At 50.0% G+C, this 26870-nt stretch overlaps 1 protein-coding gene across 1 annotated transcript in view; it reads right to left on the reverse strand.

The window, feature by feature from the left end:
* LOC132008222 (synaptotagmin-13) overlaps window positions 1-26095 on the reverse strand; it is a 42500-nt gene extending 16405 nt beyond the window's left edge. The window contains exon 1 of the mRNA XM_059386662.1: window positions 25731-26095. Coding sequence (XP_059242645.1) covers window positions 25731-25913 — 183 coding nt within the window. The 5' untranslated portion in view covers window positions 25914-26095. The remainder of the gene's footprint in view (window positions 1-25730) is intronic.
* Window positions 26096-26870: the final 775 nt, after the last annotated feature.

Genomic DNA, 26870 nt, shown 5'->3' on the forward strand with positions numbered 1-26870 from the left:
ATTAGGGAGGAGCCAGGGCGTGAGCTAGACTTGAAGGAGGGGCGGATTGGAAAGCAGGCTGGCGAGTGGGGAAGGGACGGGGTGGGGGGGTCTGCCCTCCTGACTAGGGCAATGACTGAAGTCCCCACATCTTTTTATCCTCGTGGTGCCCACCTCCAACATTTCATCCAAGTCTGAGTTATCCTTATTATACTATCGTACAGCAAGGAAAAGGGCTTGAGGAAGTTCAAGGTCATAGCATTGACAAGTGGTATATACTTCAGCCTCCAGATATTTTGACACCAAATTTGCGTCACTTCCACTGCCCTGCAGCTGCTTCTCTAAAAAAAAAAAAGTCCATGTCTGTCTTGGATGCTGGATGCTGAGCAGCGACAACCTCTGTTGCTCCCTCCCGTTCCTCAGCACAAAGGCGCTCGGCTTCCCACTGGCCGCTGGGCACCCAGCCCCTTCTTGGAACCACCCTGTCGTCACTTGTTGGGTCCGGAACTAAGGTTGTTTGGCTGGTTTGGGGGATACTTTTGTAGTTTCATATTTGATTTCATCCCAGTTCAATCGCTTCAGAAGAGGGTTATGTTGATGGATTTCCAGCTGGATCAGATTTGGCTCGTTCTGCATTTTTCATGGCAAAATAATCATTGGGCTCAATTCTGAGTGAGGTTCGCTCTGCGTTGCCTCAAGTCTCTGCAAGGCCTGGGTCCTCCCTACTCACCGGGTCTTCATTTGTGTGCCCCTGACGTGCTCAGGAGCCTGTGATAAGAGCTTAAAATGCAGCCCCAGGGCACATAGTTGGGGTTTTCTTGGGTGTCCACCAATATCCATCCTCTCCACGCTGCCTTTCCTCCAGATCGCCAGGTTTTCTGAGTCCCACCACAGGCCCAGCAGTGGGGTGGCGGCGGGTGGGGACCTGTTTAGCCTAATCCTATCAGGTCTTGGGTGCTGTTCCCGCCACAGGAGTTGATGCCTGTCCTGGAAAGCCAACCCAGACAGAATGGAAGGACTTGCATTTCACAATGGTAGAAGAGATCCTCTCCCCAGCCGGACAGGAAGCCTGTGGCCCTGTCTGGCGACTACGAGATGAGCCAGTCTTAGGACAAAGTTGACATGGTGGACAGCAGGGAGGAGAGAAAAAAGTTAACTCTCAAAAAAAAAAAAAAAAAAGGAAACTCTCTGGGGACAGTGTCCTCAAGCCACTGAACCAGCCAAGCCTAGTGTCCCACCTCTGTACCGGTGGTCACACAAGCAATATTGTTCTTCTTGTTTATTCGAGTTGGGATCGGGGTCTTTGGGATTTGCAGCCAGGAGCCTCCAGAACTGAGGCACCTTGCCTTGTTCTTGAACATCCCAGGACACCACTGCCTCTGGTAAGATGCCATTCACGCTTCTTGAATGTCTCGGCATCCAGTTGATGTAAGATCCCGTGTGGCGAGGGCTCCCCAAAGAGGAGAGTGATCAATGGGCCTTCACTGGGCTGAGAGCAGAGTCTGATGGCTGCTACCGGACTCTCTGCAAGTAGGAAAAGCAGCGGCTGATTGCCTCTCCTGTCCTCTCGTCCAACCTTATTTACTGCCTTTCAAAAGCCTGGTTCCGCCTCATCTTTCAAGGACATCTATGTTTCCTCTTTGAACAGCTGGAACTTCAGTGCCCGAGAAGCAGAAAAGAGGTTTGGGAGTGAGGGAGGGGGGTGAGTGGGGGGCAAGCTAGAATGGCCGGGAGGAGGGAGGCTCCATGGAGGGAGCAGACCCCCAGAGAAGGGCGCATGTTAGAGCCTAATCCTGCAAGGCATGAGGGACAGGATTTGGAAGTGCGGATCCTCCCCCCACTGTCCCTTAAACTCAGGGTGGAAATATGGGCACCAACTGAATCACGGAGTGTTTCCGGGGACACAGACGTTCAACAATGAGGGAAACGCCCACCTGTGCTGGCATGACCGGTACGGAGCCAGGAGGCCCCTCTGATGGGTCTCTGCATATTGTCCTGGCCTCGCCTGTCTCCGGGGCCTCGGGCGGGCCCCTTGCTCCTGCCTGGCGTGGACTCTGAGCTCATGTCCACGCTCATGTCCATCCCACTCCCCTCTTGCCACCTGTCGTGGGCCTCTCAGTGGCAGCTGAGGCGCGTGAGACACCCAGGGGCACTCTGGACCCACCCAAGGACAACCCTGATTTGCCAAGACTTAACACTCCATGGATTAGGGGGCCAGGTTGGGCAGGGGGGCTTGACGGTAGGGAGCTGGAAGCCAGACCTGAGTTCTTCCCCTCTCCACCTGCCTACCCCTCCCAAAAGTATCTCCAGTCACCTCCAGTCATCTCCAGTATCTCCCAGTACCTCTCCCAAAAGTATCTCCAGTCACCTCTTGGAAGATGCCACCTCCGACAATCGCCCCGATGCCAGGGGGTGGCCTGGCTCCGTGACGCCCCCTGTGTGTGGCCCCCTCCCCCTCCCTCCTGTGTCCCTTCATACTTCCTGCTGAAGACCTGGACGGAGGCCTCCAGGCAGGCTCAGCTCTCCCTCATCCAGGCTAAGACAGATGGTGGGGGGAGGGAGGGGTTAGCCTTCATTTAATGAACAAATATTTATTGAGCCCTGCTACAGGCCAGGTCCTATGCTAAGTGTCAGGAACAGAAGTGAACAAGACAGATGCTGTCCTTCCCTTATGGGGCCTGCATGGGAAAAATAGAAATTAATTATGCAGCTAATGATCTGTAAACAAACGCTTAACCTTACCAGAGACGTTAGGCAACCCCTTTCGCGACATGATTAATTTTTTTCACCTCACGGCTGTTTATTACATTGGGCTTTTGAGCTAGGGCGTCTGTCTTCGAGCATCGCAGCACCCAGGAAGGTACGGGTGGGCGAAGCAGACTCCGGGTGGGAAAGGGGACAGATGGCTTCTTCCCTTTCACTTGAATTTAAAAAAGGAGAGGACAGAGGGGACAGAGTCGGACACAGGGCATTTGGAGCATGTCAAACACAGGCCACTGTGGCTAGTGTCTGCAGCCAAGCAGAGCAAAGCGCCCCCCCCCTCCAGTGGTGCTAGAAGAAGGAACCTGCCAGCTTCCGTCCCTCTGGTCCCTGATGCTGGTAATGATGCACACTGACATGGAACCCAGAGTTGGAAATGGAGCCTGGGGGTCAGGTGCTCAAGCTTTGGAACAAGACAGTGCAACTGGAGCCCACATTCTGCCAATTACTTGCTATATGATCCTGGGTCTGATTCATGAACCTCTCTGTGTCCCCAGTTTCTTCATTTGTAAAATGGGGTTGCTGACACCACCACACCAATTTCCTGGGGTTGGATGGAGGATTAACTAAGTTAACTGGGCTAAAGCTTTCAGCACAGAGATAAGCATTACAACCCCTCAACAAATGTTAGAAATACCTGGTTGACCTTGAGGTCTAGACTAGTGCATTGTGAAGTAGGGCTCATGCACTGGGGTCTGACCATGAACTCTTTTGTGATGAGAAGAGTAGATGTTAAAATGAAACAAAACAGGTTCTTCTCCCCCCAGATGGTGTGAGACGCTCCTGTGTAGACCAAGCTGTGGTCCAACAGGCAGGTGGCCTGACAGGGGCCTCCCGGGCCCCTCACCTCCAAGTGTGGGCTGGACCTCTTGACTTGCTTCTGGTGAAGAGAGTATGGGATGAGATACCACAAGGGAGATGAGCTTGCAAGAGAATTAGATTTCATCTGGTCTGCTCCCTCTGACAAGCAGGCTGTGATGTTGAGAGCTGCCCGGGGAGCCTGGGGAGCCCTGGCTGGCAACAGGGGCAGAAGAGCCCATGAGGAATGGAATCCTGCCAACAAGTAGATCCTGACCCAGTCAGACCTGGAGATGACCGCAGCTCTGGACGACCCGACTATGTCAGGATCAGATTTCTGACCCTCAGGCACTGCGACTTATTTTAAGCCACTAATTTGCTGGATGATTTGTTAGGCGGCACTAGATAACTAATACATCGGTTTGGGAAGAATTTTCCAAGAAGGCATAAAAAATAGAGCAACTACCACACACCCACTAGAATGGCTAAAATGAAACAGAGTAATAACACCAAGGATGGACAAGGATGGGAGACAATGGGAACATTCACACATTGCTCAGAAGGGAGAACAGGAAACCTCTTTGGACGACTGGGAGTTTCAGACACAGTAAACTCCTATCTGCTCTGTGGCCCAAGAAATGTTCTCCTGCGTATTCATTCAAGGGCGATAAAAATATATGTTTACACAAAGACTTAGCCATGAATACTGGCAGTAAATTTACTCGTCCTGGCCCCACACTGACATCAGCCCACGTGTCCATCAACACGAAAATGGATAAGTAAATTGTGGCCTGTTTTCATGATGGAATACTCTTCAAAAATAAAAAGAAATGAATTCTGTGTACGCTCAACAACAGAGAAAAATCACCAAAATGTGCTGAAGGAAAGAAGGCACCATACGTAAGAATACATACCACATCATTCAATTTCTATCCCTAGTGTTTAACTCAGGAGACACTTGGCAATGTCTGGAGACATTTTTGCTTGTTATAACGGGCAGGTGGAGGCTGTTCCTGGATGGAAGCCAGGAATGCCGCCAGCCATATTCCCATGCCCAGGACAGGTCTCTACAAGGAAGAGTTAGCCAACCCAAAATGTCAGTAGTGCTGATTGAGAAACACTGATTTACATGAAGTTTTAAAACAGGTAAAACTAATCCATGGTGATAGAAATCAGAAGAGTGGGTGCTTCTGGGAGAAACCAGTGGTAAGGGGCATGTCAGAGGTATGGTGATAGCCTACAGGATAAATATTTGTCAAAATAGATGAAGCCATACACTTATAATATGTATGTTTTCACTGCATGTGAACTGTACCCCACTAATAATTTAGATAGAGGTGAACACACACAGGCACATACCTTGACCCAACCTGCTGCATTAGGCTTTCTGAGATGGGCATAAGAATCTGAATGTTCAGGGCGTGCCTGGGTGGCTCAGTCAGTTAAGCATCTGCCTTCAGCTCAGGTCATGATCCCAAGGTCCTGGGATGGAGCCCCACATTGGGCTCCCTGCTCTGCAGGGAGTCTGCTTCTCCCTCTCCCTCTGCCTGCCACTCCCCCTGCTTATACTCTCTTTCAGTCAGATAAATGAATAAATTCTATGAACAAAAGAATCTGAGAGTTCAGCAATTGTCCCAAGTGATTCCTGCATGCAGCCCACTCAGAACTGTCTGTGGACTTAGATTCAGGACCCTCTGGTCTCTGGATCAGCATTTCTCAAACTTTCCCTCCAAAACAGCTCCAGAGGGAGAGAAAGGTAACACATACTCTAGAGATGGGGAAGTCTTCTGGAGCAATTGGGAAACTTTCTTGAAATCTCCAGTGCTATCATTAAAATTCATGTGAGCCTTTGTATTTGGCACCACAGGGCCATTTTAGGACAGAAATGTTTTAAATCATCACCAAGAGGGAAAATTTGCTCTTGTGTATTTTGTGACTTGAGAAATTTCCCAGGACACTGGTTCTGCCTCCAGCACACTCACACACGTGCACACTCTCACACGTGCTCACACTCCCCCACACACGCACTCTCTCCCCTAAAGGAGAAGTAGGATTCTCTCCCTAATGTCTGGATAACGGGCAGTAAGTCCATTAGGTCGAGCTAAGAGTTCACAGAACTCTTCATTTTGCCGCTAGGGAAGGACGCACTCCTGGAGGCTGTGTCTGGGAGTGGGAAGTCCTTCCAGCCATATAGATAACACCACCAGAAAGAATTTGGGGTGCAGCCATAGCGGCTCTTGACCAGCCCAAAGCCTTGATCCCCCCTGCTCATTCCCTCTAGAGAACCTCCTGGCACACACCCACAACCGTTGAAGCTTCATAGTCAATAGGCTGATTGTTAATTTCCTTGTATTGGTCAGGCGAGCCCTACTGCTGTGTAACAAAGAGCCCCCACATCTAAATGGCCGAGCACAACGAAAGTTGATTTCTTACGGTCTTAAAGGGTCTACTGGCTCTTCCCCAAACTCAAGAGTCTCAGCCTCTTTCATCTTGTGGCTCTGCCCTGTGTCCTGCACTGTTTGGATAGGAGCTCACCACATCTCCACAATGACCCAATCAGGAAGAACTCCTAGGAGCAATCCCATTCTCCAGATAGGATGTACCACCAGATAGTAAGTGGTCGGGCCTCCATGCAAACCCAGGCCGACTCACTCCAGAGCCTGACACTGCACCACTCAGCTCTGCTTCCGGCCACTTTCTTCATCTCCTCTCATCTCCAGTCATATTTTGCCAAAGCTCACTGGTGTTTTCCTTCCACGGAGATCGATGCCCGGGCCACTGGGTGGCCGGACCATCCCAACTCTGCCCCTTTAGGCAGAGGAACAGGGCTGGAAGCACTGCTTCCCGCACTTGGATGTGCACAATTCCCACCTGCAGAAGTGAGAAATCCCGATTTTTCTGAAACCCCCAGGCCCAGGGGTTTGATTCAGAGGGGATAGGTAGTGCCTGGGAACTTACATGTCTGTGAAGCTCCCCAACATGACTGTAATGGGGCGTGGTCCCTGTGGCCCACATGGGAACACTCTGATTTCGTAAAGGTCCCAGAATCAAGGTGGCATAGGTGTAGAAATGCCCTCTTGTGCGGTGAGCCGTTCCTGGGCACAACCTCCCTGTCTCTCAGCAAGTCCCCTCAGCTCCCTGATTACTTGTCCGGTAGATCTCCCACCCCAGGGGATTGCTGGTACCAGATTTCTACGTCTTAGAGGCTTATGGGCAAATCCACAGGGTCAGGCCCCAAGGAAGGGTGTATTCTGGGGGGGAGGAGCACACTTCCAGCTGCAAGGTTGAAATTCACTTCGAAGGAGCAGCTTGTCTTCAGGTCCAGGCACCACACAGGGTTTCCATGGCAACTCAGCCACCGCTCCATCTTTCAATATCCCTCCCAACACCTCCTCCTCTGTTTATTGCAAGTCTGTGTGTCCCCAATCCCTTTTCAACTCCCACTCCCTTGGGACTCACCTGCTACTTTCTTTCCCCTTCTTTGTTATTTTAAAATCTAAAAAGGCTAGTTTGTAGTTCACCCAGGACACTCCCTGACCCCTGGCTGGTACCTAATGCAACAGACGGGGAGCTGCAACAGACAAGGGGGTTTGTCGGTGAATCAGCCTTGTTGAGAGTTGGGTTATTGTGCCTCTCCACTGAGCAAGAATGACACCCAAGTGAAAACGGCAGCCAGCCCAGTGTCAACCCTCTCTCTGCTGGTCGCCATTCATCCAATCATTTGTTCAACATCTATGAAATCTCTAGAGGCTGATCAGCTGCAGGAACAACACTGTCCAGTCACTTCCCTTATAGACGGAGCATTGCCAGGGAAGTAGAAAGCAAGAAGTCACTGGATGCAAAAAAGGCAATCTCGCGGTCAGATGGGAATGGGGGTGGGGTTGGGGGTGGGGAAGGAGAAGTGGTGTCCACTTAGAATGTGAGGGTCAGGAAAAGGCTTTAAAGTATTAAGCTAAAATTGGTGGGCAAAATCCCTCTCTAGCATTAATCACGTGTTGGATACAGGTATAAGTGGTTTACTTGGAGGGTTCCATTTAAACCTCACAGCCTCCTGAAGGAGGTGTTATTTATTAACCCCACTTTGCAGAGGAGGACACTGAGGCACAGAGGATGACCGTCTGAAGTCCCACAGTTATCTGGATGCAGAACTGGTATTCGAACCCAGCACGTGGCCATGGAGCCTACAGGCTTTATAGCTTGATCGTGACCTTCCCTTCCTGGGTCAAACCAAGGAACCAAAGATAAAATGGGGCTCAGAGAGTTTGAATCATGTCCAAGATCCTACAATTAATGTATGACTGCTCTGGACTTGGAAGCCAAGTCCCCCGAAAGCCCCAAAGCCAGGCTGCTGACCACAACACACCACAACATGGCTCCCTGGGGGGGGCTGTCTCTGGATACCACCCATAAACAGGTGGAAACGGAGACTCCCGTGGGTTGCTGCTAATTGGCTGGCACGGGCCGCATCATTAGACTGATAACCCCACTCCTGCCTCCCCACCCTGTCATCTGGGATTTTTTTAATGAAGTGTCTGGATCTTTGGGCAGCCGCTTTGTTTCCGCTCTCAGTCTTAAATACAGGCTTGACGTTCTTTGTGCCCAAAATGTGTCTCGTTTGCAACAGGAGCCAGGACAATGGCAAGACTATGTTGTAAGCTCATCAGCATCTGTCATAAGTGTTGTCTCAAAGCCAGGATGTTTGAAAGGTCAGAGGAAACCCCTCAGGCCAGTAGCCTGGGCCTCAAACTCAGTCTTGACACCCCATCCAGCCCATCCTTATCCTCCATGTCCAGCTGCCATAGCAGGGCTGTGGCTAGTGGGGCCAATGGGATGGACTCCGAGCACAGTCTCGGCCAGCACAGTCTCGGCCAGCACAGTCCCGGCCAGCCTTTAACCGTCAGCGCTTGCCCCCTACACCCACTGTATTGGTTTCCCCAGGGCCTTCAGAATCTTTCTGTGAAACCACGTCCATGGATAGAAGGAAAATCTCAGTCCTGAATCATCAAAAATTTCCGTAGCATAAGAACACAGATGTTTACCATTGGTCAACTGTCTGTTTGAATGCTTAAGATACTGGTTTTTTTCAGTTTCTTATCTCTGGGTGCCTCGTCTCTAATGTTCGAACATCATTTTGGCATGGGAGACTGAGAAATCTCATTATAGCCTAGTTGCCTTGACTTTGAATTCAGGATCTTCTTTCAGGTCAGCTATAGGATTTTTTTGATTCTATGATGCTTGACAATTGATGAAACTATTGACAAAGGAAACAGTGTTTAACCTTGTCCTTAAGCTGATACATTACTAATGGGAGCGAAGGTCCTGAAATTTGATATTTTTTTCCCCCACTTACAAAATCAGAGCACATTCAAGGTTATTCTCATAATACCTCCTTCACACATTTGCATTCTGATAAGCTTTTCTGAGCGAGAGAGAAAGGAGGTAAAATCTGTAAAAGCCTTGCGCGTGTATGTCATCCATCACACCTGACACTGTGCAGAACACACGTGCAGAGAACAACTAAGAGAAGACATCCATCCACTTCTGGCCAGACACTTGGAAAGCACCTCATTTTCCAACCCGATGGTTTAAAAAACAGCCAAGCTATAAAGCGTCGCTTCAGAACAGGACACTGGCTGTTTCACCAGATCCTTCTTACATTTTGGTTTGAAGCCCGAACCCTCCAGTTTCTCGCCAATAACACAGAAATCCATACACGCTGTTGCCCACTAACTCTGGACTCACCCACCCTTAAAACCAACGCCAGATACATGAATAAGTCCCTGCTCTCAGGAAGTTTACTACGCCCTGGTGGAGACAAGATATCTCATATACGGGAAAGACAAGCCCTTATGCGAGAACTCTCCTGTGTCCGGGGCAGACAGAACCAATCAGCTAAAGACTTCTTTAACTTCCCTGCTCAGACAGGGCCTTTTGCGCTCAGGGCTCGAGGAAGCCACTAGAAAGGAATAAGAATTGGTATACAAGATGAAAGCTAGATGCTGTCTGCTTTCCCTGATACAGACATATAAAAAGATAAGAGTCTGATTGAATCCCCATGATTCTCAAAGGACCGTATGTCTAGACTGTGCAAAAGACTATAGAGGAGGTCCTCATCGTTAGTTAACAGAGAAGGCTTCCTGCAAGAGGAGCTTCAGCACAATGTTCAAGGAAAACTATGGACGAAAGGCAGGGGTCGCTCAGATGGAGAGAGAGGAAGAATGCGAGCAGAGAGGGTGCATAGCCGGGGCCCTGGGAGTCTGGCAAACCAGCTGAAGAGAAAGATTGGGATTAGAGAAATGGATTTGCAAAGGAATGGTGAGGCCAGGCCGTGAAGGGTCTTGAATACCCAGCAACAGATTTGGAATTCTAGTTTCTAGAAGAGTGGAGAGACACAGACAGTTAGTGGGTGGGAGAATGATAGGAGCTGCGTGTGCAGTAAAATCAGACTAGCAGGTGCGTGCCGGAGGGACTGGAGGCGAGAAGGCCAGCCCAGAGCCCGGTGACAGGAAGCGAGGGGCTGGGTTGGACTATACCTGTCCCGATGAGAGAGGAAAGCTACATGTGAGACACGTTCCCAAGGAAGATTTGACAGTGCTCATGGGTGGAGCGGCGTGTAGGCAGAAGGAGGAGTCTGAGAGAGCTGCATTAAGGGAAAGGTACACCCATCTCTACCTGGCAGGGCTCCTTTCCTGAAAAAGCATCCTTTCTGAGGGTCACTAAAGGTCTACAGCCACAGAGATGATTGCGCAACAGATCATTTCTTCTGCGTGACTTTTGTATGAGATTTTAAGAGATTTTGTAAGAGATTGCAAGGCACAGCCACCAAAGATCTTCTGACATTGACCTCCTGGTGGCCATCTGGGCGACCCAGAGCCACGGAGGATCAGGCAGCTGCTGACTTTAAATGGGCTGCACACCCAGTGGATTTCCCTTCTGCGTCACACGGCCGACATCCCAACAGGCTACTGACTATCACAAACATAGGATTTGATTATGGAAGGTCAGTAAAACTAGAGGGTCTGGCTCCAAGTTACTATGAATGTCAAAGAGTTTTCCTCGGCTCATGTCAGGCTTCTTGAAATGAGAAAAGCAGCTGAAATTTCCTCCCCGCATGAGCTCTAAGATGCGCAGAGGCTAGAGGCTAGACCCCATGGAAGCCAAGCCAGAGGCTGGACCAAACAGAAACCAGGCTAGAGGCTAATGAGAACAGTTTCTAAACAAGGGAGACTTATGCAGACAGGGCTTGATCATTGTTGACTCTGGCCCTTGCCAGCCTGTCTCCTGTCTCTCTGATGTGCAGACTCTCCCTTGGTTGTTATTAATTATCAGGGTTGGTAATAATAGCGAACACTGCATGAAAACCCTATCCCTAAGGGTTTGGGCAGGAACACAAGGCATGTTCAAAAGGGGCCACTGAGAAGAGTTTCAGAAAGCAGGTGTTTACAAGGGTGGGGAAGGTTAAGGAAAACATGGAATGGAGACTTCTGGAGCCAGGGGTAGTTGGGCGCTGTTCACAGCCCTAGACTGGGCCTTCCGGGACCAGGGCACGCGGGTGGGGACATTAGGGAAAGGCGGTGGGCTTAGGCGGGAGTGGCAGGGAGGGGAGGAAGATACAGAAGGAGGTCTCAAAGCAAAGGGACAATGTCCAGCCCAGCCTTTAATTTCTGGACTTGGTGACAATGACACAGTTCATAAATGGCTACACTGAGGCACAGAGAGGTCAAGTCACCAGCCAACCATCACACAGGAAGCAAGGGGCAGACTGAAACCAGAACCCAAAGCTCGAGGGCTTCGTGTCCTCCACTCTTCTCGTGTGTCACTTCCCATCAGGTTACTAGAGCCATTTTGATGACATCTTAATAATAATACTACTATTCATTAGTTTAATAACCGTTTCATGGACTGTTGCATTTGGTGCGGCCCCCCAAAGGCTGTCTGGAGGAGTCATAGGAGTTCATAGTGGTGGCGGCAGGCAGAGTCACCCTTCTGCTCCTGAGGAGGCCAAGGGCCCTGGTATGACTCTGCCAGGGACACCTCGTGCACTTGGGGCAGGTGCCTGGATCTCAGGCTGTGGCCCAAGAAACTGCAAACACACCAGTGGCCTCAACCCTGCCGTCCAGAGGCTAAGCCACAGGTAGGGCTCCCCACAGCATGCAGCCTTCCCGATCCTTCCTGTGGCCCTCAGGAGTTACAGATTCGGCGCACTCCTTCCTTGGAGTCTCACATTGCCATAAAATGAAGAGTTCCTGAAACGCCCCAGGGCAGGCATCTGCTGACCTAACTAGCCGCTGACTCCTCTGGTCTTCTTAAGAATTCAAGTCTGTCAAATATTCACCGTACCATGGGGGGCCTGCACCCCACTCCTTCCCCGCCCTGTGAGGGGACGGAAGGATGCTTCTGTTACCTTTGACCCTGGTGGGCATACTGTCCTCAGGGCGCCCGCGGCCGCAGGCCCCACTTGCAGCCGCTGCCGGAGCCCCCCACAGCTCTTCTCCTACCCCTAACGGGACTTCAGACCAGCTTCTTCTTTCTTTCCCCTTTCTTCCCTTGGCAACCTTCCCCATTTGATTCCTCGAGCCAGCATTGCAACCATACCTCTTTAGTGTCTAAAGACCCCCTTGCCTTCCTGCCCTTCCCTAATGCCGCGTGGCCGAAGCCCAGCTTTGGATGAACCTGCTACACGGCGATGCCTGCACCCAATGGTCCTGCCCTGTGGGAGGGTCACTGGGGGGGGGGGGGTGTCCCTGGACAAATTCACAACCAGCAGCCTCACACTGGCTCCCAGCCCTGCCCCACAATCCTACCATTTCCCTAACTCCTTCCCCGACCCCACATTCTGGAATCTATCCCCTCAGGCTTCCTCCACAGACGAAAAGGAAGCCAAGAGAACGGAGGTCCCTTTGTATCCTATTCATAGACCTCCTCCCGCTCTCCCTCGGCTGGAGGGACGCTGTGGCCGCCCCCGTCCTGTGACACTGCGGGAGGTGCATCCCTTGCTCTCCGCCTTGGGGACCAGCCCTTCTGTCCGAGCCTGGCACCCGTCCCCATAGCACTTGTGGGAGTGCCACCTCAGGTATTTGCCGGCTCTCTCTTCCTCTCTCTTGAACATTTACCTTTCTCTTTCAGCTGGCTCCTCCCCCACTAGCTTTTAAATGTGCCCAGCACTCCAGGGGCCTCTTGTCCCCTGCTCAGCCCCAGTCCTCTCCCTCTCTGCCCCTCGGCAGCCACAAATCTCAAAACAATCACCAGGGGGCGCCTGGGTGGCTCAGTGGGTTAAGCCACTGCCTTCGGCTCCGGTCATGATCTCAGGATCCTGGGATCGAGTCCCGCATCGGGCTCTCTGCTCAGCAGGGAGCCTGCTTCCTCCTCTCTCTCTGCCTGCCTCTCTGCCTACTTGTGATCTCTCTCTGTCAAATAAATAAATAAAATCTTTAAAAAAAAAAAAAAAAAAAAACAATCACCAGTACTGGGTGCCCTCCTGGCTTCCTCACTCTCCATCTGTGTGACAAGCCATTCCCATAGGGCCCTTATCTGCCCACCAGAACTTCACTGTTGTCTCCAAGGTCGCCATGACCTTTACCTTCTGATTCCTATGGATTTTTTTCAGTCTTCTCTTCCTTGACTTTTCAGTGGCAGGTTCGCATTTAAGAGGATTTCCTTCCGCTTCAAAAAGCTTTTTCTCCTGTTATTACTATTTCTCTGACAGTAGATTCTCTAAGTTTTCCTTCCTCTCTGGCCACTCCTCCTTCTCATGAAATGTTGGTGTGGATCAGGACTTTCCAGGCTCCTTTCCTCTCTCGTTCTGCCTTCTTGCTACGTGGTCTCAGTCATGCTCACGCCTAAGATTGCTGCCTCCTACTGATGACTCCTCAGCACACATCGCCAGCTCCCCAGTATACATCACAGCCACACTCGGAGCCCCAGGCCTGCAGACCACTGGCATGATTAACATCTTGGTCCTGATAGCACAGAGACTCCTCGCGCTCTCCCTGCATAGAAGTGACTTCAAACCCATGACCTCATTCTTGCTGAGTGTTCCCCGTTTTGCTAACTACTGCCACGGCCCATTCGGGTAAGTAAAAATCTCGGTGTCATACCTAACTCCTCCCTCTTCCTGAAGCCCACAGGCAGCCCACTGGCAAACCCAGTCGATCTATTTCCAAAACATCCAGCCAACCCACTGCTGCCATCTTATCCTCCCAAACCGTCACCATCTTTCCCTGGGCCTTCCCTTGGTCTCTCTTTCCACTCTTCCCCATCCACAAGGATGGTTTCACAGCCTAAATATAGCCATGTCACATCTCACTGAAGGTCTTTCAGGAGCTTCCGTTGCTCTTGGGATAAATATCTAAGCAATTCTGGTGACCCAGAGGGTCCTGGGTGCCCCTGCCCCGCTGACTGGCTCCTTCACCTCATTCCCTCCTGTGTTCTTTGTACTCTACCCACTTTAACCTTTATCCCATCCCTCCTGAGTGATATTTCTTCTTTCCACAGGGCCTTTGCACATGCCTAGAAGATGCAAATGTCATCCCCAACACCTTTACCTAGTAAATACCACTAACTGTATGTCATGGGGGTATGCAAGATAGTTCATTTAAGGTATAGGAAAAGAATAACAGAATTTCATTTTATAATTTATTTTATCTCATTTCCTTAAAAGATCCATTTTGTGCACATTTTATTATGTATATGATACATTAGTAGAGTAAAATATGTATAACATATAAATATACATACTTTATGAAGAATTAAATATATATGTACAAAATGCATGCTCAATTTTTTTTTTTTTTTTACTGAAAAGTGTCTCCAAAAATGTTGAAGATCAGAGCAGTAATCAGCTCTCACTTCTTGGGAAGACTCCTACCTCCTTTACCAAATCTAACACTATAGAGTTATATTCATTTGTACAACTGTGTGAGAAGCATCTCTACCCTTAGAATCTGAGCTATAGCAGGTCAAAGACACTGTCTGTCTGGTTCCTGCAGTGTCCCCAGTGCTCAGCACCTCATATATACTAGGTAATCATTTTTTAATGATAATTTTTAATGATATACTTAATAATGATAATTTTTTAAATGAACGATTATCGTAGAAGTAGAATGTTTATGCTCTCCTTGTCATCCTCATAGAAGACTTTTCATTTCTTACATCTGGAAGGCTTTCATGGACTCTCTCTTTCCTGCATGGTGAAGACACATCCAAGTCCTTACTTTTATAAAAGGTCTATAAGAACATGATTTCAAGATACTTAAAATATATTCTGAGGAATGCCAGGTGCTGAGTCCATTAGAGAGCATGATCCTTATCCCTGCTTATTGATGACAAAAGTACAATTCACAATGGTCAAGGTAATTTAGCCGGAAAATGGTGGGGGCTCCCTTCAAATTCAAGTTCGGGGGTCTAAACCTAATCTGCTTCCTAGTTGATCTCAGCAACTTGAACATAAAACAACCATTTTCATTCTAACAGGCAACTTCCTCTTTTGAGTGATCTCAAAAAACTAGGTTGTTATTAAGCCCTCTAATCCTGGTGGATATCCAAAATCAGATGCAGGTCTGCCATATCATGGTTCCAAGCAGGTTACCAAATCCCATGTCCACTGCTTTCTGTTCTTTGTTTCTGTGTGGTTTGCAATGAGGCTGTCAAGCAAAAGGCAATAGTCATGCTGCTGCTTAAAAGACCTGCTCACTGGCAAGATAAGAAATGTGCTCCCCAGAAGGCACGCTGGCAGGGACAGTGCCCCAAAGCCCTCCAGATCACGTTGCTGGTTTACTATGGAGTTTTGTGTCTTGATGTGCTGCACGGCCTTCGCCATCTCTCTCTGATGGACTTGCCCTTTCTTCTAAGGGAAGGGACTGAGCTCAAAAAGGAAATGCATCTCAGGATGCTTGCGGGTGGACTGTGGGAAGGGAGGAGGGGGGTCTGACACACAGAATGAGCTGAGAGAGAGCAGAAATCCCTCTACACTTATAGCTGTTTCCATGACGTCTCCTTCCTGCCTACCTGCCCTGCCACATGGCTGTCCTGCAACCTTACCTTCATCTTCCAACTCTGTCCTCTCCAAAGTGGGATTCTTCTCTTTGAAAAGCCAAATCTCCACGATCCTGCCTCAATAAGCCCCACCCCCTTATCATGCCTTTCTCAGCAACAAATCCAAAACTATGTGGTGGATGACACTTTTCCAAGGTAAACGTGGTCTCCATGGGCATTATCCCATTGGTTTTGCAGCTGAAGGTTTTTGAATTTTCTCCAGTGTTAGCCAAGTGAACAGAGACTTGGAAGAGAGGGAAACAAATAGAGGGTGAGGCTATCACGGCCCCCAGGCTTGTCTCGATTCCTTGCTGTATCACCAAAGGTGAGCAAAGAGATGCCTCAGTGTGCTTGTTGCTGTGCTTGGGATTTTTATTTTATCTGCAAGAAGAGGTGGTAGTCCCACGATCCTTTCCATCTCATCCATCCAACCATCCAACCATCCAACCACACATCCAAACACATCCAACCATCCAACCATCCATCCATCCAACCATCCATCCATCCATCCATGTAACCATCCATCCATCTATCCATCCATCCATCCAACCATCCAACCATCTAACCACCCATACAAACATCCATCCATCCATCCATCCATCCATCCATCCATCTATCCATCCATCCAAACATCCATCCTCTGACTCAGGAAGCCATTCAACATTTCTCCTCACTTTTTTGGCCACCCTCTAGCCCTGCTCAGTTTCTATACAAAGGAGCAATCCACCTTGAACTTACTGAGTGGAGGGCAGGGGGAGCCCAGGAGATACATCCAAGTACCCTGAGGTCTATGCCAGATGGACCGAAACTCACTTTGACAAAATTCTCATAGGACGCTCCTTCCCTTTTTACTTATTCATATTCACATATGCAGCTACTAACTATCTGACCCTGATCTGTTCATGGAAATGTGCTACCCAGCAAATGTCAGAGCGCACTCACTCATAATCCGTTATTTTCAATGAGAAAAGTCATAATGCCTTCCACGTCCACCCAGAAACCTCAATCAACTTCCCAAAATACCACACCCTTAAACACCATGTAGAAATTTCCCAGGAATTTTCTATAAAACACCTTTCACTTAATTAGCACACTGGGAACGCCTCCTCAGTGGGAAGGTTCCCATGTGTGTGTGGCACACTGACCCCACAAGGGACCTCCTGGCATCGCACTGGTCTGATAATGTCAATACGTAAGCAAATGATATTGAAAGATACTCCATATCCTCACTCAGACCTGGGTTTGTAGGACGCCAGGTCTATGGGTGAAGCAGAGTGGGTCCCACAAGGAGTAGAGTTCAGGGGGAAGGGTGGGGAATGTGACAGTGATAACACGCAGTGTATTTGAGGGTGGAGCAGCAGGTGTAAGCATGCAGGTACCAATAATCCAACAGGGGAGCCAGGAAAGCCATGCATGGCCTCCTTCTGTAAGACTCCGGAGCCATGGAATATTTGCATAGGTGTGGCCTTGTGGATTCATTGCCTGTGACAATGTTTGGTCACCAAGAGGAAATGTTTTAAAAACTTGCCAGATACTGATGAGTATTTTAAAAATGAGAGTTTGTGGGGTGGGGATGGGGGTGGGCGGTGCCTGGGTGGCCCAGTGGGTTGGGCATCTGAGTCCTGATTTCAGCTCAGGTCATGGTCTCGGGGTGGTGGGATCAAGTCCTATGCTAAGTCTGGAGCCTGCTTGGGATTCTCTCTCTCTCCCTTATTCTCTGCCCCCACCACTCACGCGTGCTCTCACTCACTCGCTCGCAAAAAACAAGACCAAATAAAACAAAAACAAGTGTTTGGATTTGTAAAAAATTAAAAGCTTAAAAAACACCACAGTGAAATGCCACTTCACACCCACTAGGATGACTATAACAAAAAAATAATAATAAAAAAAAGAAACTCACAAATGCTGGCAGGGATGTGAAGAAATTGGAAGTCTCAGACATTGCTGGTGATGTAAACAGTGAAGTTGCTATAGAAAACAGTTTGGCATGCCCTCAAAATTTAAGCATAGAATTACCACATGATGCGGGAAGTCCACTCCTAGATATCTACTTGGGAGAAGGAAAACCAGGTTGTCAAACAAATATGTGTGCGGCGATGTCCACGGCAACACTATTCACAACCGAAGGGTTGCTAACAAGCACGAGGAAACTTTGCTTTGAGGATGGAGGAGAAGAGCTTCACGGGGATACATGTTAAGAACTAAGGGGTTCTACGTGAATGTCAGAATCAACATACACATGCATACAAAGGGCCTTTCTAGCCAATGTCCACCCAGATGTCCATCAACCGATGAATGCATAAACAAAATGAGACAAATACTCATAATGGGATATTATTCAGCCATAAGAATAAAGTTCTGATATAAGCCACAACATGGATGAACCTTGAGAACATAATGCTGAGTGATAAAAGCCAGAAGCAAAAGGTCATGTATTTTATCATTCCAAATATGCCAAATGTCCAGAATAGGTGAATCCATAAAGACAGAAAGCAGACTGGCAGTTCGCCAGGGCCTGCGAGAGACAGGGGAATAGAAAGTATGTCTGCTCAGTAGGTATGGAGTTCTCTTCAAGGGACATGAAGACATTTTAGAGCTGAATGAAGGTGAGAACAAAGTGCTAGAACCATGTGACAGTGTGATTCCTACACTTTAGAATAGTTCATTTTATGTGAATTTCACCTCAATTTTAAAAAGTTTCGAAAATAACTCTATCTTTCTTGTTATCAGTGCTCATCACGTAGGCACTCATCAAGTTTGAAGCAGGAGTGAATAAATGAATGAGCGAACCTGTCCCTGGTTTACAATGCCCTTCCGGCTCCCGTCCACTCCCCAGCCTCATCATACACCAGGACCTGCCTTGCTTTCTGCTTTCAGGCACACTGACCTTTCTCTGGGTCCTTCGAAGTGCTGGGTTTCTGTCACAGGACCTTTGCACGGCCTCATTCCTGTCTGCAGCTCTCACAACCCTTCCCATTGCCCTGGTTAACTTCCCTTTCAATCCAGCTCTCAGCTTGGCCATCGCTCCATCCAGGAAAACCTTCTCTGACCTTCCTGACTGGGTCAGCTCCACCTTAGAGTCCCAGACCTTTCTCTTTAGGTCACTTACCACGATAGCCTTTTCATTTATCTGTGCTCTTCTCCTTTGAACTCTGGGGTTTCCATTACAACATAAATTTCATGTGGGCTGAGGATGGGTGAGTGTGTTGTTGAGGAGGGAGCAGTTAATACAGTATCCCAACCCGCAAGCCCAGAACCTGGCGCATAGTATGTGCTCAGTAAACATAATCAAGGGAAGAAGGGAAGGATGGAGGTGAGACAGAGGAATCTATCTACCCTTTCCATCTGTTTGCCTTCAGAAATCTGTAACACATAATTTCTTAACATATTGGCTAGAGAGGCCCTTTGTACACATGTGTATGTTGATTCTGACATGGACATATAGAACCCCTTAGTTGTAACACATACCCCCCCTGAAGCTCTCCTCTATCCTCACAGCAGCGTTTCCTAATCTTTGTTAGCAAGAAATAAGTTCCACAGGGAGTGAAGGCAATGACACTGAGTTATGCACGGTTACTGGTGGCTGGGAGACGGAAGGTCAAGTAGTGGGTGGATGGTCTCCGGGTGTCCTGATTTCTCCTGCCGGTCTCCGACCCTGGGATGACCAGTCAGTCTTGACCCTGCCGCCTCTTTGTCTTCTGGGTCTGCTGCTTCCCCATCCAACTGGTCTCTCCCCTTCCTTCTGACTTTGCCTCACCCCCCTCCGATTTCTCCTCTGGGCATTTCCTCCTTGAGGCCCGGCTACTTGACGGTAAATGAGGCCAGGGTCTGAAAATCAGAAAATGTCTAAAGATGCAGCAGTCTTTAGACAGTAAACACACGGTGCTAGTGAACTATCAATCCCGTGAAGAGAAGAGTCGGGGGCCTGTATTATCCTGGATTATCTACATGCTCCATCGGAGGAGAAACCAGGAACGGACAGAGACGTGAGAGGTCTGGGACCTTCCAGTGGGAGGGGACTGTGGACACAGACTTCGGGTCCACATTATATCTGGAAGGGCCTGGTGTTTCTGGCGGGTGTGTGCTCATCTCTCTGAAATAATCCATGCTAATTTCTCGATGAAAAATTCACACTGTCTTCCACGTTGCTAAGCAACCAGCCCAAACATGTTTACTGTGTAAATCTCTCCGGAGAGACCTGGGCTGCGTTCATGGTCTAAAGTGGGATGGACATGAGAGGCGACAAAACCATCCCAAGCTCTGAGAAAGGCTTTGGAAGCTGACCTGCAAAAATGCATGTTTTTGAGGCTTTGATGCCATACCTGGGGAAATACAGTGGTTCAAGTATAACTCTGAGTAGCTTTTCTTGGCTAATGTCCAGGCTACGGGTCAAAGTGTGGGCTCGGGAATGAGACTTCCTAAATTTGATTTCCGACTCTGCCACTCAAACGTTGCTTAAGGGTGCTGTGTTTTACCTTCCCCATCTGCAGGAGGGAAACAATAATCCCACAGGTTTCATAGGGCTATACCGTGAGGATAAAATTAATATGATTAAGGAGGGCCTCGCACACATAAAGGACCTAAACAACGTTAGTTATACTATCACTATTTTAGAAGTGCTTCTATTTTTTGTCTGTCCCTAACCCTAACCCGGAGATGAGCTGAGAAACAGATCCTTTCAAAGGGTAAGAATCCGTGGAGGGCAAACCTTAGAGCAGCCCAGAGGCCCATCAGCTGCCAGGAGAGGGATAGCTGCTCATGGGGCCTCCTGTGACCACTTAGGTGCAGAGGAGAACCTGGCAGAGCAGTGAGTCAGAATAGGAGAAAGTTCTTGGAGCTGAAGGTGGGGGGGTGCCCCTCCTAAGGGTTTCCTGTATCCCTGCCCCTGCCATCATGACAGCAGCGTGACATGCTCCATGGCTCCAACATCTGTCACCCCACTCAGCAGAAAGTGTGCATGCCCGTTTCCTTATTGCTCTAGACCAGTGCCTAGCAGGGAGCTCACGAATGAATGAACTTATTAGCTAATGAAACGCAGCATATGGTCCTTGACGCATCCACATGTGGATAAGTATAAATTCAGACACGTGATCGGAGAGGACGGGGCTCCAGTGGTCTAAGGAAGAGGAGAACAAGGTGGGTTGAGGGCTGATCGGGCCACACTGATAATCTCGAGGCCCCAGTCCCAGGATGAAGGCGGCCACAGAAGTAGCAGCGGAAAGCGGACAGAGCCAGGGATCAGGTACTGTGTAACAGATCACAAAAGAGAAGGGCCTTGTCTCTTGATAATAACCCCGAAGTCTTCCCAGGCATAAAAACAGTGATTTGATACTAAGTTAGTGTCGATGAACACTGTATCCCAACATGAAAAATTTCAACGACAACCTCACTTAAGTCTAACTCTACAGGGAAACGTGCACAAATCCTAAATGTAGAGCTGGGTGAATGTTCCTTCACAAAGTGGACAAAACGCTTGGGTGACCAGCATCCCCATCAAGAGGCAGAATATGAACATGGCAGGAGCTGTCCAACCACGCCCTGCCCTTGCCTGCCCCCCAACGCAAGACCAAACATACATGGACTTGACTTCAAATCTGAGGGAAATAAATCCTTACCGCTTTGCCCTCCTTTTCGCCTTTCCTCTTAGTCGTGGGTTGCAATACGACCCCTTCATTCACAATATACATTCAAGGGTCATCATGGGCCCAGCGTCACACCGGGTATCGTCAGGGACACCAGAAAAATGAAAAACACACTCCCTGATCTTGGTGGAAAAGATTCCTCTGTACCTATACCGTTGGATACCAACTCAGCACTTGTTTTCATTATTTCATAAAAGCCTAGAATTAATTTATTCATGTTTGCTGAAGTCTGAACGTCCATGTCCCCCCGCCCCCCAAAATTCACCAGTTGAAACTTAGCCCCTGAGGAGATACTACGAGGAGGCAGGCCTTTGAGAGGTGATCAGGTCCTGAGGGCGGAGCCCTTATAAACGAAATCTATGCCCTTATAGAAAGGGCCCTAGAGAGCTCCCTCACCTCTTCCCCATGGTGAGGACAGAGCAAAGTCTACGTACGAATGGGCTCTCACCAGACGCTGAATCTGCTGGAGGCTTGGCTTTTGCGCTCTCCAGCCTCCAGAACTTTAAGAAGCTCATGTCTGTTGCTTATAAGCTGCCCCATGTGAATTTTGTTCCCATGGCCCAAGCAGACTAAGACAAGGTTCCATGGAAGCCCCCCCCGACTGGAAGGAGAGTAGGATTGTACAGTTTGGTGGGAAGTGGCAGTAAGGTCCCAGGGGACATGGAGAGAAGAAGTACAGGGACTTCTGCCGAGGGTCCAAACAACTTGGCTAAAGGCTTGAACTACACATTAGCTAGCTGCAAAAGGACAGAGCCCAGGGTCACCCTGGGGACCTTTGAGACACAATCAAGAAGATTCACTTCAAGAATACAGCAAGGTAAGCACTGTGCGGGGAGAAAAATCAGACATGAAAACCAGAGCTTTCTGAAAACAGGACCCCCAACTTCTGTTAAGTGACAGCGGTTGGGGGTCTGAGCTGTCAGAAAGAGCAGTTCTCCCTGCTCACTCTTCACCACCGAGGCAAACCCCAATCAGGGCTTCTTCTGAAGCGACCCAGGATAAGGTGAATGGATGCCTGGTCAGACCAGTGTGAAAAGGAAACTGAGGGGGACGGAACCAAGGGGCTTGGCTGTCTTTCACTAGTAGATTCTGGAGCAGTGGGGAAAGGAAGTCTCTCCTACGTACGTACGCGTGCACGTGCACTGTCCTGTGGCTCTCTGCCCTCTGTCTCCTCCTGCTTGGCAGAGATTCTTCCCCCCCCCACCCCCCCCCCCTTTTTTTTTTGTTTCAGGGATTCCTTTAGCTCTCCAGAGAAGCCCTCTGGACACTTCCTCAGAATGTTTGCAAATCAACGACATCAGACGACGGAGGAACATCTAATAAAATCGGCTTGTGAAATGGCTCTATGTGCGCCCTTCATCCATTCGTTGGCTAACAGGATCTGGCAGGATATTTAATAAGTACCATGATTTAGAACCGGCAGTGAACAGAAATGATCCCGAGGCGTATCTCCAGCAGCTGTCATTGCCTCGAAACGACCTGTGATTTCCCTGGGGGGCCAAAGCACCCACATTACTAACACTTTGAAGGGGTGTGGTTGATATTCCTCCTTATAGGAAATGCGAAGTTTCAGCTAGAAGTTAGTGAAAACAAAGGTGTAATTTTTTTCCTATCCAAGACCATAAACCTCTTAAATTCTATCTACAGACTCCATAGGGGGAGGTCCTTGAACCTCAGGTAAAGAACCCCCAGGGGAACTTCCATGTTCTTCTCAAAATCACTACAAGCTTCAACTTCAACCAACCATGCAAAGGTGAATATCCAAGGAATTTTTCACAACCGGTAACTCACAGACAGACACATGGGCAGTCCCTCTGCAGCCCACAGACATGTGATTCTCAGTGTAAAGGAGTCTGGAACCCCATTCTGCTCCCTGTGCCCTCCCTTCCAGGGACACCTTCAGAAAATCTTCCCCGACTCCTCCCCTTGTTGTCAACATGGGTCACTTCCGTCACCCTGCTGTCACCTGCCACTCCTAAGACCACCTCCTTTACTTCTTTGGGAATGGCAATTGTGTTCTTTCCTCTATTCACTCTATCTGCGTCAGTGGCTGAATCAGACTGAGAACAATGGTAGCCCTACCGACATTGTGAGATCTCCCCTGAGCTACACCCATGCCCACTGATCCAGCCTGGGTTGCCCAAATCCTTGTCGCCAAGGGAACCAGATGAGGGAATATGAAGGAAGGGGCCTCCTGTAACAACAAAGGCTTATTGTGGCCCTACTGAGCTAGCACAGCACTACAAAGGCATGGTACGTTCACTCTCATTGGAAAAAATGACTTCAGCCACAATCCCAGTGGGAGAAATGACCCCATTCATAATCTCAAATGGACACAGGTGGACCAGGAAACTGTTTACTGGTCAACAGTTTCTTATTAGCCACCTGCTAGGCTCCAGACACTGAGGAGGTACTGGGAATAAATAACATACAAGTAAGTAGACAGCAATGATCACATTTGGTTATAAGGAGCACTACGAAAGAATTGGAAGAACAATAAGGAAAAAGGTAAAAGAGGAAAAGGTACTTTGTTACATGTGGACGGAGACAAAATCCTCTGGAGAAAGAGGTGTAAAGAATGAGAAGGAGCCATCAGTATGAAAAGCCAGAGGAAAATGGCTATGGGCGCTGGGGGTACTTTGAGAAGGATCATAAAGGCAGGGAGGGTGAGATTTCAGATGCCTGGGAGAAGGGGCGTGAGCTTGGCCGGAGAGGTAGACACCCGCCAGGTCAAGTACATGGGGGAGTGGAGTGGCTAATGGCATGGATTCCCATAAGTAGACCAGCCTGGCTAGAATCCATCCAGCTCTCAAACTTCTCTAGCTGTGTGTCCTTGGGCAACTCACTTATCCTCTCTGAGCCTTACTTTCCTCATCTTTAAGTAGGGATCATCATATGTGTCCTTCATTGACTTGCTAAGTGCATTAAGAATAAAGCACTTAGAGCGGTGGCTGACAGAGAGTGCCGGCCATGTCACGGTTTGCTATGACTTGTTCCAAGCTCATTGAGAAGCTGGGGGTTGGGGGTTAAGCCCAAGAGAGACGTGATCTGGATTGTGTTTGATAGATTCTTGGCCCATGTGTGGGCTACTGGTCATCAATAATAGGTAGCTGGAAGATCCCTGAGGTCATTTATACCAATTCCTTCCCTAGCACTTCTCTTTAAGAAGGGGAGGGGACATTGCCTGAGCAGCCATCTCTGAGAAAGGCTTGATGGCCTTCCCCTAACACTGGGTGGGAGAGAAGTCTGAGAGGCTGTGGGCCACAGCTTCTGAAGGGCTCATCCATCCCCTCAACTGCCTGCCGGAGAAGAGCCCACTAATCCCACTTCAGATGGTTCTACAAGGGTCCCGTGTTCCAATGCCTCACCGGCTCCTATTCCTGCCAGTGTCAATGTCACTTTTCTAGGATTATAAGTGCCTCAAGGACAGCAGCCATTTCCTTCCCCTCTCACCACCCGGTGACTGACAGAAGCCCCAAGTACTGAGTCTCAGAGCTTTTGAATAATTGATTAGGAAAAGGAAGGTGGAATCACAGCATTTTTGTGTCTCTCCCAGACCTATAAGCTCTATACGGAATCTAGAGAACCTCCGGGAAGTCATTAAGTCGCATCCCTGCCCTGGGGCCAGCCTTCCTCAAACACCCTTGCAAGACTCTTCCTCCAGGTCTCCACAGGACATTATGCACTCACCACCCAGGAATGTGTCCTAAACAGTCTCCTTCCAAACCTCTCCCCTAGACCCCTTCTGCCGCACTGCACAATGGGGACACCACCCACTTCCTGCCCCAAGGGGCTCTGGGTACAAGCCAATGCAAGGGATAAAAGCCCTCTCGTCTCCAGGGACATCTTCAGACAGACCACAGCAAGCCCCTCTGGCTGGCTGGAGCCGAGAGCTGATGGGAGGGGGCGGAGGTCCTTCAGGCCCCTCCAGATTCACCAGCCTCCCCCAAGACCCCAGGCACTCCCTGACCAGCTGCCCCTCTCCAGCTCCCACGGGAGCAGCAACCAACCACCACCCTTCTCGTTTTTTTCCATTCTTCCGTGGCTTTCCCCCTCCTCAGCTAAGGCAGTGCTTTTTCCCTACACCAGACCCCCCAACTTCTCTTCCCTCCCCCGTCCCCATTTCTCTTCCCCCAATTCTGCAAGCTTCTAATCCCCCAACCCCCTCCCGCGTTTCCTCCCAGCCGCTCAACTCTCCTCCCAGCCCCTATTTGTCCTCTCCAATCCCCTGTCCCAATTGGTCCCACCCCCTCCCCTTTAGCGCTGGCTGACCCCATTCCTCTCTCGCCCCCACCAAGCCTCCTTCCCCTAACTATTCTCCCTGACCCTTCCCCCACCCCCAGGCCTTCCGGACCCCTCCGCGGGTCCCGGAGCACGTCCTCCGCCCTCCTCCCCGCCACGCTTGGTGGCGCAAAGAACGGCGACCGCTCCCCCCGTCCGGTCTCCCCGCAGCTGCAGCCGCCGCTGAGACCCCAACCGCGCCGGGGGGGGGGGGGGCGAGGCGCCGCCCCCGCTCACCTGTTGGGCGGACCGGAGCACGCCGGGTCTCGCCTTCTCGGGATCTGGGTCCCGGTCGCGCTGCAGCACCCCCTTCTTGGGATGCATGTGCCGGCACAGGCAGGTGACCCCGCACAGCGCGAGGATGCTGGTGGCCGTGCCCAGCGTGGCGCCCAGCGCGATCACGGGCACCGACAGCACCATGGTGCCCGTTCCCCGCGCGGGGCTCGGTCCTGCCGCCGCGCACCGTCCTCCCAGCCGGGCCCGCCGCCGGGCAGCTCCTGGGATCCGGGCGCGCCGGCTGCTCTCCCGCCGCCGGGGGGCGGGGAGGGAGGGCGGCTGCGAGGACGTCAGAGGAGGCCGGCCGGGAGCAGGCTGGTGCTGGTGCTCCCGCACTCGGCTCGGCGTCAACCCGCACCCCCTCCCGCCGACACGTGACCAGACCCTTCCACCCCAACAGCCGCCGAGCATTCACATGCCTGAAACCTTAGGGGTATCTGCAACCATTCTTCACGTTTTCTGTAGGAGGACGCTTGGCCCCAAGAAGGGCAGGAGCTCGCAGAGGTCACACTGTGTGAGCAGGCAAACCAGGTCTCCGACCCAGGCCTGCGGCTCCGTCTGGGTAGCGGTAACTTTACCAGACTACTAACCCTTCCTTTCTCACCTTCTCTGCCCCGGAGAAGTAGATGCTTGGGTCCTCCAGGAGATTTTCAAACACGCAAGGGCTGGAGAGTTCCCTTGTCCTGAATTTGCCCAGCTTTTGCTCTGCAATGGGGAAGGGGAAGCAGGTGACAAGGAGAAGGGAATTGCTGTCTGGGATTGAGACTGCGCCCTTGTCCTGGTGAAGATCACGGCGCCCATTCTGTTTCTATCTGGATCTCCTTTAGCATGCTTTCCAACCCCATTTGGCCTGTAGGTCTCCATTCACAGATGAGGAAGCTGCGGCTGGTAGGGGATGTGAGGCAACCAGGAAAATCCAGGCATCCTCAACCCAAACCCAGGTTGGCAGAGTCCAAGTCCATGTGTCACACTCAGAGAAGAACTTGCCTTAGAAGAACAAAGAGGATCATATGCAGCGACCTGGAGTCCAAACTTGATTCAGAGAAAGGGGAAATTAAACAAGAATGCTTAGAGTAAGGCGAAATTAGAATTCCAGGCATA

Source organism: Mustela nigripes, unplaced genomic scaffold, assembly GCF_022355385.1.
Source record: "Mustela nigripes isolate SB6536 unplaced genomic scaffold, MUSNIG.SB6536 HiC_scaffold_76, whole genome shotgun sequence".
Taxonomy (NCBI): domain Eukaryota; kingdom Metazoa; phylum Chordata; class Mammalia; order Carnivora; family Mustelidae; genus Mustela; species Mustela nigripes.